Raw genomic sequence first — 15,770 nt, forward strand, 5'->3', positions numbered from 1 at the left:
CCGTGTTGCTTGTGATTATTACCTTTGCCACGTCTTCTTTATTGTCTAGTTATCGTACCTTATCAGAACTATGCAGTAGTGTCGAGAAGGAAGGTCTCACCTCCGTCTCAAATACCTTTTTTTAATTCTCATCTTTTTAATTATAATAGTGCTTCTCATTTAGAGACATGCAGGAGGGGAAAAGGGATCATTATTAAAAGAGGGGAAAAGGTGTTAATATTAGCTTTGCAGAAAAGTTACTGTCAGTGGTACACATTCGTTTGGGGAAAATACAGGATACGGTATCTCATGAGTGGTGGAGTAAAGCTTACTTCTGTTAGTGAAGTCCCTCTCATCGCCCCTGGACGGCTGGATCACAATTTATATTTTCTGTACTACCGCCTTAACTTTCCTTGAACTATAGTATTTTACATCACAGTGTTTCTTGTTGCTGTCTAATAAATGCATAAAAATATGACATTTGAATTAAAGTTATTAGTGTCAAACTTTGTTTCTCTTCCCTCGAAGGCTATATTTACAGTTTTCAAAGTAATCGAGCCACTTTAAAATCACAGCAGGGATTTCTCTGGGATCAGTCAAGCAGATATAAGCAGACATTACACATCAGCAGACAACTGGAGGAGAAAAAACTATTTAAATTTGAATTATGAGTAGAGCCCACCTGATCTTTAAGGCAAATACTGATGTTGATGTTTGAGAGTTAAAAGAAGAAGAAATTACTAGCGGCACATAAATCATTAACACTTCATTAACAAATCATTTCGTCACGGTTATCTTTGGTTTTTTAGATACTCAGAACATTTTGCAGTTAAATAAAACAAACCCGTCAGCGCTCTCTGGTGGACAAACTATTTATTGGCACAGTTTCTAAAATACTTCAAACCCAGTTTGGCTTTGCTGCTATGTAATGTCTTGTTACGTATCTTCATATCTACTGATTCTATGTCGCAGGTTTATCAGCCTACTTCTAGTTATGAGTGGTGGATATCTGGGATTTCTAAGAGTTGAAATATCTCTCACTTGGCAGAAAGAACTAAGAAAGCGTTGAGATGCATTGCATTACATGGACAAACAATAATTGGCAACATATTTGTTCTCTTTTGAAGAAATTAGAAAGTCATTGATGTAACGCATTACACTGATATAATCTCGTCATTCCAACGGGGACGTTTTGATGAAATCCTCCAGATTTATGGTGAAGTTGTTTGTGATTCCGTGAGGTGGAGGTCAGATTCCACAGTGATGATCGTCTCTATCTCGTCTTTATTTCAGTGTTCCTGAAGAGGAGGACGCTGTGCCTCTCTCTCCATTCATCAAAACTTACATTCCTCCCAAAAAAAGAGAATTAATCTTTTGAAATGCCGTGATTACACAATTCGAGGAGCATGTTGACACAAGACCAATTTGGTTTCAGTACATGTGTTTCTTTGAGTTTGTGCAGCTGATAAACCATGTGTTATTTTTAGAATGGAATGTATTTAATCATATTTTACTACTCATACCATCATAACATGACGAGGCACATGAAGTATTTAGCCTCCTGACATTGTCACACGCATGCACGTAAGCAGAATATTAGGACATTAGGTCACCGCATAACATAGGAGTTGCTTGAAGTTCTGTTCATTGTTGCATTCATTCATTCATTTATTTCAAAAACGAGGACGTTGCATCCAGCTGAAAACCATTACAGTTCCTGCCACGTTCCACCACAACAAGACCATAAATCATGTTACCTAACAGCATGTCAAGTAACTTCAGCAGAGTAAACTTGGATTTATGACATCCAAATAAAGGAGCAGATACAATTCAAAGCTACGGCTTTTAAAAGCAGAATATTTAGCGTAACCACAGGAAGTGCTTTGTTGAAGCTGCGTCGGCCCGCGTGTGTTACATGTATCCTGCTGTAAAGCTAGATGGCAGCACAGCACTTTCATTATTCATCAGTCCTGCTTCAGGCTCTCCATCACTAAACTAGAATACCACTTTGCATTTGTTCTTAAGCTGCTATGTGAGACTTTCACCCTCCAAACAAATGTCTTTAAAACATCTCTAATATGATTAATAAACAATGTTACAAAAAAAACCAACCGATAACTCAATGAAAAGGTACTAAATTCACATGAAGAATACAGGACAAGATAGTTATTTGCACAGTTAAGATACATACTTCATTGAAGTTAAAAATAAAAAAAGACATGTTTAATGTGTATAAAAATATAGTTGTATTGTGTGCTTAAATATAAGGTAGCTTTATATTTCCTTATTATATACAAGCTGGTAATTCAATATTTTTGACATAGTACATATTGTTTAAATTGGACTTCACGCCATCCAGTTCACTGGTGAAAGGATCCTCCTGCTTGTGGCAGTTTGGGGTCCAGTAATGTCAGTTTCTTGATGGAAAACAAAACAAAAACATCCTCCCCTGCCGCGGCCTCGGTTCCTCTTCAGTTCACGGGTATTTCAGAGAAGATCTGCAGGAATTGTCTTGTATCTCAGCTGCCAAGCTCACATTGGAAGCTGAAGAAGAGACAGACATTCTTGTCAAGCCGCGCAGGTCTGACTTGAGTTCATCCATAAATCACACTCTTAATTCAGACACACTGAAACCTGCGCCTAAGCATGCACAAATCTATAATCGCAATCTCGCTTTCATCCAGAGGGACCTGAGCAAATTGTCCTCTGAGGTTGCAAACTGTTCGTTTTGCATATCTAGTTGTAAATCTGTGGAATAAAACCTTTTGAGGGGACTTATCTTGATCTGCTGTGAGCAAATAACCCCAACAAGGATTCTCCTTTGCCTCTCCACGCCTGTCTTTAGGCCACTGTGCGTGTGCTATTGTGTCTGCGGACTCGCTGACCAGCTTCAGTGCTCCGTCTTTGTCTTCCTGTCCGGAGGGCGAGCTGAGCGGCGTCCAGCAGAGAGCGGCGGCGGCGTCCGTAGCCTTTTGAGCCTATCTTGATCCTGGGGGCACAAGACTTCGGCTCGTTGATCTGGTGCAGCCGGTGGAGCAGGTCGTGGTACACGCATGTGACAAACTTGCAGCCGGATGATTTGTTCGACGTTGACCTCCTGGATCTGACATGTTGTCCAAAGCTGGAAAAACAAAACAAAGATGTATGCTCTATTGTCAGACTGCTTTCCAGGGTTGTTAAATCTCAACTGGAAACGCATAAAATGTTGACAGGGTTCAAACTTAAATTGATGACTGGGTTAGAACCCAAGTTTAGATTCATGTAAACGTATCGGTGCAATAGAGGATAAATCATCCACATTCTTCAGTTATCTTAGACATATCTCTTTTCTCACATTTAATCTTGAATTCCTGTAATGTTAGACTGCATCTGGGGGGGGCCTTCAGATACTTAATAAATGCGAAACTTCAGCCATCAAATGAGAGCAAATATATCATCAAAATGCAGCTGCTGTTCTTACCTTGGTGGAGGCGAGACACTTTTAGCATCTTCATCCTGCTGCGGTCCGACGGTGACGTCAGAGTGCTGCTCATTGGCTGTCACTAAGCCGCTGCAGAGGTCTCTTTTCACGCGGCTCTGCAGCCATACTTTAAACCTGCCACAGAGAGCGGAAAGAGGTTGTGATGGCACAAACTAACTAACACAGACTCCAAGGTGCAGACACAAAGTGATAACATCAGTACCACACAGCATCACACGTCCAAAATGTAAGATGATTTCACTTGATGCCAATGTAGCATTTTCCTTCATCGGTAAGCATTATCGTCTGCGGTGCGAACACGTGGAAAAATTGCACGACCGATAAATCTGCCAGGGTGACATATCGCCCGATGTTAGCTAAACACAGATACATCTACCTCTGCTGGGAAACAAGACATTGCAGTACAGAATGGCTAAATGTTTGAGGTAGTTTGTAGACAGTGTCTCAATTACAACGTTTGTCAACTGGGTTGTGAAAAACGCCTTTTACGACATATCTTGATCACTATTCTGTAGTATCCTTATCAAACATGTTTTCTATCTGTTCTGACCGATATAGCTCCAAAATCTCAAGACCAGCCTCAAACATCCAGTATATGTCGAGCTATAGCAACACTGAAATACTCTGATTTCTACTGTGATGTTTTCTGCACTTTCTAACAAACATTACTTGATATAAATATCTCTTGTGTTATTAAGGGCGAGCACCTGATTTAAATGTTAAAGGACCAAATGATGAGGCTTTTTTTTTTTTTTTGCAAATGAACACAATGTTCTCTCAGTGCTTGTTGTTCGGGCAGCTCACCTTTTTTTCAGGCTGGTGTTGAGCTCCCCCGCGGTGCCTTTCACCAGTGGCAGGACAGTGGTGAAAACGCAGCAGCAGATGACCGTTTGCAGAGCTAATCTCATTTTGTCTGGGAGCTGTCGAGAGGTGAAGATCAAGAGATGATGTTTAGGAGGTTAGCTGTAAACTGCTGCCACGCGTGGTGATTGGTCAATCTGAGGCAGGATTGGCTCTGTAGCTGCACAACAGAGTTGGTTAAGAGTCAGAGTCTGTTGGTTTGTCAATCACAAATCAATATTAATGTATTTTTGCAGGTTATTTTAGAAACATCTGTTCATCAATACACCCAAAACTGATTAATAACTCCCTGTCCTTTTAAAGTCATATCCCAAATTTCAATTCAGTCCATTTACATTATTAAATACCTGAAGAACTCTTGAGCAATCTCTTGAAAATAATCCTAAACTTTGATTAAAATTGTGGAAAAAGTCACTTACCTCTGGCTTGGCCTTGTAACTTAATGTAGAGAATTTATGATGCACATCCACGTGTGCTGTGTACCTTCTTTTTTTTTGTTTAAGTTGTTTTGTTTTCTATGGTTGAAAAGAGTTTACCATGAGTTGTAGTCTGAAGTTTACACTGCTAACATGAGAGGCTTTATAGGAGGAGGGAGGGAGCTGTACCTGAATGCCAGAGCCAGTGGGAGGGACTGTGGGACAGTTCATGTCAACCCCATCCACCCCACATGTAGACACTCAAACCAAAAACATGCAGGGATTATAATCGAGTCAGCAAACCCTAATGCTCATGAGTGTGCGTGAGCCTTAATTCTGATTCAGTGCACCGCTTCTCTGTGAGAAAGTGTTAAGAATTGGTTTTGTGCATTTCAGGGTTTTGTAAATTGACCAAATATAAAAAATATTTCCTCTCTCTCTCTGTTTATTTCTTGCGATGCAAATTGAAGACTTATGTGCACCAAGTCATTTGCATATTCTTTTGTCTTTTCCTTTAATATTTGTCTCGCAACTGGTTCTTTTTGGAGTCATGTGGGTGCATTCATTGGCCGTTCGTGCTTTAAGGCAGTTCAGTTGGGTGTAATTGTTGTTAATGGCTGAATCAATTCTAAAGCAGAAGTGTTGTTGGTTGGCTCTATTTCAGTCTTGAGTCAGCCATCTGTGTTTTGTAAATGGCTACAAAATGTTAAGTGTGTTTAAATTAGCAGTGTTGTTGTGGCAACTACATGCACAGTGAAAGCTTATGAAAGGAACATGTGCTTTTCACTGAACTTGTGCACCTCAGAATGAGCAGTTAAATCAATCTGAGTGCCACTCAGCCAACGGTAGTTACTTCCAAGCATTACAAACAAGTGTGTTCGGTGTAGAGATTAACACGCATCAATCCTTAACGTCTTCCTCGTTAGCTACAGAGATACGAGAAGTGAAGAGGCATCAAAAGGGTTAAACGCTCCATATTTTATATTAATATTTATTTTCATGTAAAGTTTTAAGATTACCTTACAAGACTGACATCACATTGTGCCCAACGTACCTCCAAACCTTTAATGATTTTAAAAATACATTCTTTAATCGATCCTTCATTTGGCCTGGACTCAACCGAGTTCGCAGATTTACTGATGAAACACGAAGACAAGTCGGCAAAACTGTCCAATCGATGAATCGCCTCTCGGCCTGCATGACTTGATGTGCACAGCTCTTGGTTCATTTAACATAAACAGGACTTGAACTTAAAGACAATAATACATCTCCTGGTACCGGACCAAAAGAATTGAACTACAGGTGTGGCGCAACTTAAGACATCGTTTGAATATTGCACAATAAGCATCCTGGTCTGTTTGAAGAGTCAAAGTACTGGTAGTCCTTCACAGTTTGTCTCCAACTTGTGTTGACCTGCATTCAGCCCACGTTACACTGACTACCAACCTGACAATCATCATCCTCACCATGTCCAGAGGCTACACTTCTACAAGCACAATGACTTTATGAAACACAGTGGCACACAGAGCTTTGATTAGCCCATAGAAGCACATGAGTAATGCATTTGGATGCTTTGAGTAGATAAACACAGTACCGTCATGGCAACACCACGGCCAAAAAGATGATTCAGTGATCTGTGTTTTAACATGATCCTCTCCCCTTCTTAAATTAGATGCAACGTGCTGCAGAGTTTCATTATTCCAAAACAGATGATCCAAATCTATCAAGCCATAGGTGGTCACTATGGCTTTTGATTAATGTTTTTTTTTTTTTGTGTGTCCATATCAGTAAGCCAAGATCTTTTTTATTTTTCTTCTTCCATTTTGACTTGTTGCTTCAAGAATAGCTTTTGTATTACATATAGAAGAAATGAAGACAGTATGGTGTTTGGTTAGAGGACGGGCGAAGCTGCGATTGATTTCCACAGTCAGGGTTCAGTGGAACACGATGTGAGCTCAACATTGGCAGGCTCCCATTATGTGATAATATTAGATATTCACTGTCTATTTATAGTTGCATATTTCATCCTGTGTTTTTATTACTACTGAGATGGAAACGCAGGAATTATAGTGATTTTATTAACTCTGCTCTTCATGGGTCTGACAGAGAATTCTCCCTGGAAACGCACCGCGTGATATGCACCACTCTAAATGTGAGGCCCAAACATTCCTCTTACCTCCTTCACAAACAACGGAAAATCACAGTATGTGGGGTTTCTTTCCCGGAAAAATACAGGATGAGATATTTACCAATTACAGGTGGAAAATATATATTTGCCCAAGGGGATGGCAATGTTCCACATATTCATGACCGATGTGTTCAGAGAGAAATAACAGAACGATCTGAACTGGTTTATGTTTACACACAATTTGATGTTCTAGCCAGGGACACAATTAACCGCTGCATAACCTTCTACATTACATATTTAGTATTTTACAATCTTGGAACCCTTCGTTTATCAGTTTGATGACGATAAGCCACTAGTGGACCAATATTTCTGGGGTACCGATGTAGCCAACGGATAACTGGGAGGTCCTAACATTCACGTATATTGAGAAACGTGAATGGATTTGGAGTTGAGAGACGATATCTGGTTTGTGGACTGCCTTTTAAAGGCCTTGAGTTTGGTGTTTTGGCCGTCGCCATCTTGGCTTTTTGCAACCAGTGACCATGGAAGAAGGAAGGGACCATATTTGGATTGCGGAGGAGTGACTTAGAGATGCTGCATACAGCGCTTGTAGCAATCTGTCAATCCCAACGTAGCCCCGCCCTAAAGCATACCCTGCTTTATGGTCTGTTTGACTCTAAATGGACCATCATTTACTGAATGAACATCATGCTGTATTGAAGAAGATTTGAAACTAGAGATTGAGACCATAAACTCATGTTTACAATGTTTACTGAGGTAATAAATCAAGAGAGAAGTAGTCATTTTCTCATAGACTTCTATACAACCAGAGGAGTCGCCCCCTGCTGGTCATTAGAGAGGATGCAGCTTTGAGACACTTCCGCATTGGCTTCATTTTTCAATTGGCTTCATTTTTCAGAACGAGAGGTTGCCGCCTGGTTGATAGTCAATATGTCAATAGACACAAGTCCTGGAAACACCTTCAAGTTTACAAAATGATGAGGCTGTAAAGTCGTCCGTCTGATGCATAAGCAAAAGTATTTTTGTACCAAAACTAGTACTGGCATAGGAGCCAAAATACAGTGCCCCATTTTCTATAACTTAGATAATCGATTCTGAAACGAATCGCGACACCAAGAATTGAGATAGGATTCAAACCCCGAACAGTTGATCATCTCGTTTTCCTCAAGATCTCATCTAAATATTGCCCCATAGAAAGCACAGCTTATGATTGTGAGTTTCAGATTTACACCGTGTGGGACCTGACGGTCTTGAGAAGTCTGCCATGGGAATTCCAGCACATGAACTCAGAGTGCGATGTCTCAACAGCTTCCCTGAGAGACCAGTCCATCAGAGTCTGATGAGGCAGGGCAGAACCTTTTGTCAGAATATAAACTAAATCTTAAAGTTATGTAGAGTACAGGTTTCTCTTCCAGTATTGTTGAGACTAAGTCCAGAGAAAGATATCTCTTTGGCACAGAGATCAAGGTCTTGATGATTCCATCCATGACCCCACAGGACATGTGTGTGTTTGTTTTTTTGTGGCAGATGATACTGACTTGATCTACTGTTAAAGTGATGGATTTGGGGATTTTTGTAGTTGGAGTTTGTGTGTTTTCGGGGGGGTTATTCTTAATTGCTTGACATTGACAGGGTGCTGTGTGATGGGGACGACTAGATAGACTCCATGACTTCTGGCAAACCGTCAGTCTTATTTTTGAGTAATTATTGAATTAAATTGGTATTTCAAAGTGCTACTCTAAATAATACGCTAGATTTTTTTTATTGAAAGATCAATCTGTCTCATTATCTTTTCAAACTGGTCTGTGGTTGAGATGAGTGTCCAGAGGCCAAACGTTACACTTGGAATCCAAAGTGACACGTAAACAGAAGAGTGCCTTCTCTTTGCCGAGAGAGCTGGAATCAAACGTTTACGCCTTTTGCCTCAATTGAGTCTTTTTGGTGTACCAGAGAAGTCATGTTGAATAGTGTTTGGATATCAAATACGTGATTTATTCCAGTTACTTTCTGCCATTTGGCCGCTTAATGCCAGGTGTGTGTGTGTCCTGTGGTACCTGGTGTGTCAGATCTCACAGCCTTTCATAGGTGAATCTCCACAAGAGGACGTACAGTGTGCACATTTTGATGCTGTGTGAGAGCTGGCAGTTTTGAATTTGTGATCATTAAGTTCACTCAAGGCTAAAATGATTTGTTTTCCATTATCAGGCAGTTAAAAATGTGAGTATCGTGTCAGAATATCAGTGGAGGTGGGGGGAGACATTTTGTTCCAAAACAATACAGATAGTTACTCGTGAAGGCCAGAAATCTGAACGCACATTTAAGCCACAGATGTTGATGTCGTGTTTTGACCTTTTTGTAGCAGGCTTTAATACGTCTCACTTAAAAGCACTGTCAATATTTTCTAAAAAAAAGTGGCGTCAATGTGTTGCAATGGTGCTCCTCCTACGTGATTCATGAATGACACGGAAGTCAACACAGATGAGAAATGGTTCTGATTTCAGTGCTTTATACTGTAGCAGCAGTTTCATACCTTTTTACTTAATCATACACCAGATGTTCAGATTGACGGATTAGAAATTCGTTTTAACATTTCATCTTAAAAACTCAGCAGTTTCACCGTTGTTGTTGCTGTTTTTTAAAGAGTCACTGTAGCCAATGTCGTGGCAATCCATCAAATATTTGTTGAGGTATTTTGGTAAAAGACAAAATTGTCGGTCCCATGGTGGTGCTCGAGTAAAGGTCAGAGAAACGCCAAAGTCTCCTCTGGAGAGCATATTTGTGTGAGCAAATGTTCAAGGCAATCCATCCAAAAGTTGTTGCGATATTTCTTTCTGGACCAAAGTGGTAGACCGATTGACCAGAACGGTATCGCCATTTATTGAGCCTTGTTGCTGTATAAAAATAATTTACAGTGTTGTCAGCTCCTGCTCATCACCCAATTATACTTATTGCTATAGCTTGTCTTGTTCGACCAACACTTCAAAACCCAAATATATTAAGTTTACCGTCATAGAAGATTAAGAAATATCAGCATCTATAATCTATAATCTATAATCTAAAACACCCACCAACACGGGTACTGATCCCTTTGATTGCTGATGTCGTCAGTGTTGTGTATTCTTCTAGGTTTGATAGGTGTACGACGGTATTAAGTGGTCATTAGATGGAGCTATACCAATGACACAACATCACACTTTCATAATGGAGTTACCTTGCACATTTCTAACGGTGTACAGACTCTGGGTTAATATCCAGTCAGGGATGGACGCTAATTAGCATTTTGGTTTGCCCAAATGTAAATTTATGTAAAAACAATACAGTAAAAAAGAGTTTAACGCAACTTAACACAAACGTCATGTAAGCAAACTGTGTCCAAGCTCAAGATCAGACTGGAGACATAACCACCTAAAAGATGGGGGATACTTGCTATCTTTCTACGTTGGTGCTTTTTAAACAGGAAACTCATTTTATATGGTGATATTTAGTGGAAATGACAATACAACAGCTAGTAGTTTATTAGCGATGGTCATTTTCCTTGATAAGACAACTCAAACTGTGACAGTCACCAGCTCTCAATCCAATATGGCACCTTTGGGATGTGAAGCAACGGGAGATTTACATCATGAATCTGCAGCGAGCTGCGTGAGGCTTTCATGTCAATCTGGACCAAAACGTCTGAGGAATGTTTCCAGCACCTTGTTGAGTTTATGCCACAAATAATTAATACCAAATGTACTTTTTGACCCGCAGCTGACACATATTTGCGTTTTTTCATAGCTGTCGTGTCTGGCGATTTTGATTTCTCACTTTGTTTTTTTTATTGTTGCGCTGAAATTGCAAATATGTCAGGGATGGACTTGGAGAGTCTTGAAATTCCAGTGGGTGGAGTGCAGGATGGGAAATGAGTTTAGAAAGCCAAAGGTCTCAGCACCTGGCAGAGCCATCGATAACTGTCCCACAGATACACAGTTAATCTTGTACTGTTGGTCGATAAATATCTTCCTGATTATAAAAGATTTATAGAAATATCCTGCTACAAACTCTGTTTGACAGATTCACAGCTATTAGCTGCCCGGTCGAACCACTGACCAATGAGGGGTCGGTGGTGTCTCAGCATTAATTATTCATTTTCTCCACCTTGTGTGGGAGGTTTAACTTGCAACGTTCTTGCCACATATGTCTTGTTACTATATTGAATTAAACTGTTTCTAGCTGTGTGTGTATATGAGCATCTACAAGTAATAGATGTCTCGTCCCTCGCCTATTAAACCCAGCAATAGTCACGGACACAAACATTAGAACTGGAAGGATACGTTGGTCGCTGTCTACAAATGTTTCTCCTTTTTATTTTTCTACTAAGGCAACAAGCGGAGCAAATGTAGATCACATTTTCAAGCTGTTTTGGGGCTTAATTCCACATTGTCTTCTCCAATTTCCAGCAGATGGATGTCCCACAAGTGGCTCATAAACGTGTTTCGAAAATAGCATGTTTACTATAGTTATCCCCGTGACGTTAGCAGTGTAATTGCGAGCGATGTTTCCTGCTCCATCGCATTCTGCTGCCGTGAGTCATCCGCCGTCTCCGAGGCATCGCATGCTGAACGTCCGCAGTGTTCGCCCACCGCCGCCCGCCGAGGGATTCAGACCCTTTGAAATGTGACGCCGGCTCTCTTGTGAGCTCAGTGATTATATGACACCTCGTTACAATCGGGGAGTTTATCGCCACTTCTTTTTTTTTGTTGAGCCAAAGGAATTACTGTCACATTGTGCTCATTAGGAGTCTGTGGTTTCAGGCATGTTTCATCACTTTCAAATTAAGTGGAGAGATGCCTTGAGCAATGGTTTAGGAATCTATTTTATTTTTTAAGACATTCCGAGGTTTTTTCAGAAATGGAAAGTTGACCCATCGCCGGCTTCATTTGTCTGTTAAAGTGGAGGCTGTTTGTCACTCAGACATGTTTGTAATTACGTAAATGTTCCTCTTCGGTTTTAAGCAGACATGACATGACGGAGCATTTACAGAATGAGCCTCAATGTTTGTGTATGTGGCGACTGGTGGATGAGAGTATTCTATCATTGAAGACTTCTACTCGTCTTCTCTCAACAGAAAATACATTTTCTAGTCACCTTTAATCATTTAAAGTTCTTTCATGGCGCACTCAGCTGCCTATTGAATAAAATCCAAAATACGGCTGCAACCAAATAAATTAATCTGCTCATTATTATTGCGTTGCCGAAATTGATATTAACAAGCATAAAATAACTCAAATTTCTTAGAAAATCTGATTATTTTGCACTTACATTCTTATAAATTAATTGTAATTAATTAATTGCCTACTTATAGGAGATTTCAGCCATATCGCCCTAATACAGTATAAGCTGTTCCCATATGACAACATTCAACTCAAATGTGGCTCATTCACTGTGTTTTGTGGTTGATTAGTTCTTGCTTTGTACACACTAGATGACAACAGTAAGGCTAACGAGACATGCATTTAATTACTCTGTCCATATTTAACCGTGTGTCGCTGCAGCCTTTAGGTTGACCTGAGGTTGCATTCAATTCAGACTTGTTGCAAGGTTCCAGCAACTAAAATTGCCGTTTATGACTTTAATGTAAAAGTGATTTCGGTGCTTATCCAGACAGGCGTTCTCATTTCCAAAATGTACATTAGTCACATTAACTCGGAAGGATGTTGGAGATTAATTGTTGCGCAAAGCCGATGAGTAGTGTGGAGGTCGAGTCCTCACCACAGGAGGATCACGACTGTTAAGATTAGCTGCCATTCTCTTTGAGCCGGATGCGTCGTCTTCTTTTCTTTTTTTTTGACAGGAGAACAAAGCAGGTTGTGTTGCTCCGTGGTCATAAACAGCAGCTGCGGTTTAACCGTGATGACACACTTATCCCCGAGGAAGAGAGCGGGTGTGTATTTAGGGAATGGGATGATGATACAGGAGCGTGCAGGTAATTCTACGCACTATCGCCTCATCAAGCACTTTCACCCGGTAAAAGAAGAGCTCTGCTGACTCGTTCGCCTGCTTCCTTTTAAGCCTGCTGCACTCTGGGTATTATTAGCACGGTTTTCATACACTCCGTGCAATTAAGTCGGATGCCGGTAAACAATGCTCTGGTAGGAGGCCAGCTCCAAACTTGGCTCGGCCGGGAAAAGTCAGACGGTTTCAACAGAAAAAAAAAAGAACAACTTGATGTGCTGGCAGGAGTGCAGAGCGGCCCATGGGGGTTGCAGCGATTCTTTTTTTCACAGAAACACTTGTGTTTTATATTTGCGCCTTGCCACACATTCTTTTGTGTTCGTGGAGGAGGAGGAGGAAGATGAGACGTTGATTTTTGGAAGTCTCTCTATCTATTATCTAAGCATTCCTCACAGATAGAGTAGGATTGTACAGACAACCAGTCACCTCACTGCTGCCTGATTACAGTTTATATCAGGCTGGATGAAAGAAAAAATGTCTGTGCATCTGTGTTTGTCTGCAGCACATTTAGGTATTTAGTCGTGTGCCTCGCTGCATTTTTGTGTTTTTAGGGTGCGTGAATGTGCACATGCAGCATTCGTGCATCCAGGTGTGGACACCAAGCGTGCATGGAGGTGCATGTTTCCTTACTGTGCATTCATTTGCATATGACTTACAGTAGGAGAGTGTGTATGCGTGTGTGCTGTTTTTTTACATGTATCCACAGTAACCTCCGACCTATGAGGGTAAAAATACAAATGGGAGGTCAGAGTGGCACGCGGCTCACCCGTAAGCTTGGCCCTTTGTGTTGTCAAAAGGTATTTATATCTGGAGTGAACAATTGAGAAAGATGGGTTTGATTTCCCCGCTCTGGCCTCGGGCTCGGCCTTCCTGTGGGTGCAGAGTCAACCTCCGTCAGATGCGCTGATTGGAGCCAGATCCTTTGTCCCAAATTCCGTCTCCTTGCCCCCTTGAACTTCACGAAATCTCTAAACTAAAACCTTCAGTCATTGGTGCAAGTCCCACATTACATAAATCCAACTTTAATTTGATGTTGTGAAATGTCGGAGGAAGGGGGGAACATGTGCTGGTGGACGAGAGGGATGTCATGCAGGTGAAATGAGGTTGAAGCTGAGATTCCACCAGCGTTAGTTTTCGTTGTTGGTGTGAAGTGGAATGCTGCTGTTGATTTCTCACTCTCTGGGCCCACTTTTTTTTCAGTGTTTTTCACTTTTATGAGGAGCAGGGAGGACATCTGTTTGCGTCGTTGGCCCTTTACAGGAACTTTCCAGGGACCTTTTAATCTTCCGTAGAAATCTATAATGTGAAGGTGCAGCGATATGCTATTTTTGTCTACTCTCTCGCCAGATGCTTCGCTGAACTCTTAATATGCCCGTATCGCCCCCCTGGGGTCCATGAATTGTCATATGCGATACTGTGAAGGAAGGTAAATGTTCTGCAGGCGTTTTATTTTACTGTCCCGGGAGAACCTCCTCTGATCCGTAAACCTCTACAGGCCCCGGGGCTCCAGAGAACCCCATTCGCTGTAAATACCCAGAATTCCTAAAACCTTCTAACCCTATATATTCTGAATTCCTCAGACGTCTTCAAACTCTTTGTATCTCAGATGCTCTGGTACTCGAGGGGGTAGTGAGACCCCTTAACCCCGCCTTATCCCCCCACAGCCCTCCTTCCTCTCACACACACACACTCACACACACACCCCCTGCGATGGATTCCAGATCGGGGAATTTAATGCATTTCTGTTTCGCATCACCTCCCAGGAATGCAGCACGCGTGCCACAAGCCTCATAACCTCAGGCTGATGAGTGTGAGGATGTTTAAAAGAGAGAGGCATGATGGGATACAGACGCTGCTGGGGGTTATGGGGGGCCGTGGAGGGGGGCGGATTTGACAGAGCGCGGCACTCTGCGTTAATGACCATCTTGTTGCATAAAGAAATGTTAGTGCAGCTGTGGTATGTGCCGAGCGCATCTGGACCGCAGATTTTTGGGAACGTATTTTGTGTGTGTTTGTTTGGTCTGTCCCGTCTCACTCAAATTAACGACTGTTGCACGATACGGAGGGAGGATGGAGTGAATTAACTTGGTTGGGGATCTTTTGAGCGGGGGCTGATTTTACAAGGCGGTCTGTTTTGCGTAACGTTTAGATACTGTGTGTTTTGTTTCTATTCTGGCAGCGTCGAGATGTTTAAAGCATATTGAATCGTGTCAGGATTAGACGAGCATTGTCAGGTCGCTCGAAGAGGTGGAAAAGTTCTGGTTCTGCAGATTAACTACAGTGAAGCGCTGTGTGGCGGTCACGTCTTTGTGAAACAGCCTCCAGTTGATCCTCTGTCTGAGTTAACCTTCTTAAAGGAGTCTGATAACGTACCTGAGTAGTTCATCAACGGCAGCTTTGTTTGTTTGATGTTATTTACAGTCGTAGTTGCTCTGATAATATTCATTTCCCAGTTAGTACTTTGATTAGTTAGAAAAACTAAATTCATGTTCAGGTAGGTCTCGACAATATGTATGAAATCAACATCGTGATGTCAAGAATATTTTCCAGTATTGATCTAAAACAATCTGAATCTAGACATTAAAACACAAACAGAGTGTAGTTCTATTGTCTAGAGCTAGCTCTGATCTTTGTTGGAGTTGTCCGAAATGTATCCGTACGATCAAGTATTCAAATGGTTCGTCGTGTGTGTGGCTAGATTTGTGATCTTGAGAATACCTGCAACCAACAATTATTGTTCATTATGGAATAATCAAACCATGTTATTAAGTCTACACGATAAAACAGTGACGTCTTCATGTCGCTTAGGTCCAAAACCCAAAGATCAAATCCTCACTTTAGACTCTTTGCTTCAATTATGAAAATAAATAAAAATGTTGGATATAAACTT

The 15,770-nt window shown here is 41.2% G+C and overlaps 1 protein-coding gene across 3 annotated transcripts; it reads right to left on the reverse strand.

Moving 5' to 3' along the window:
- Positions 1 to 1,587: 1,587 nt before the first annotated feature.
- On the reverse strand, positions 1,588 to 4,852 carry admb (adrenomedullin b). Of its 3 annotated transcripts, none has more exons than XM_079163416.1 (5): positions 4,741 to 4,852; positions 4,265 to 4,380; positions 3,440 to 3,574; positions 2,865 to 3,100; positions 1,588 to 2,523 (listed from the first exon to the last, which is right to left on the reverse strand). In XM_079163416.1, the coding sequence occupies exons 2-5, from the start codon at positions 4,366 to 4,368 to the stop codon at positions 2,456 to 2,458; spliced, it is 543 nt and encodes a 180-aa protein (XP_079019542.1). In that variant the 5' UTR covers positions 4,369 to 4,380; positions 4,741 to 4,852; the 3' UTR covers positions 1,588 to 2,455. The 3 variants fall into 3 exon arrangements, with proteins under 3 accessions (XP_079019542.1, XP_079019543.1, XP_079019544.1); XM_079163417.1 differs by having other exon boundaries at positions 4,265 to 4,481; positions 4,741 to 4,818; XM_079163418.1 differs by having other exon boundaries at positions 1,588 to 3,100.
- Positions 4,853 to 15,770: the final 10,918 nt, after the last annotated feature.

The sequence above is a fragment of the Pholis gunnellus genome (assembly GCF_910591455.1).
Source record: "Pholis gunnellus genome assembly, chromosome: 7".
Taxonomy (NCBI): domain Eukaryota; kingdom Metazoa; phylum Chordata; class Actinopteri; order Perciformes; family Pholidae; genus Pholis; species Pholis gunnellus.

Bases quoted from the DNA above. Each gene is read 5' to 3' on its own strand.
- admb (XM_079163416.1), bottom strand. From the start codon at position 4,368: ATGAGATTAGCTCTGCAAACGGTCATCTGCTGCTGCGTTTTCACCACT. The intron at 3,575-4,264 runs GTGAGCTGCCCG...TCTCTGTGGCAG, and splicing joins AACACCAGCCTGAAAAAAAG to GTTTAAAGTATGGCTGCAGA. The intron at 2,524-2,864 runs GTCAGCGAGTCC...TCTCTTCTTCAG, and splicing joins AAGACGGAGCACTGAAGCTG to CTTCCAATGTGAGCTTGGCA.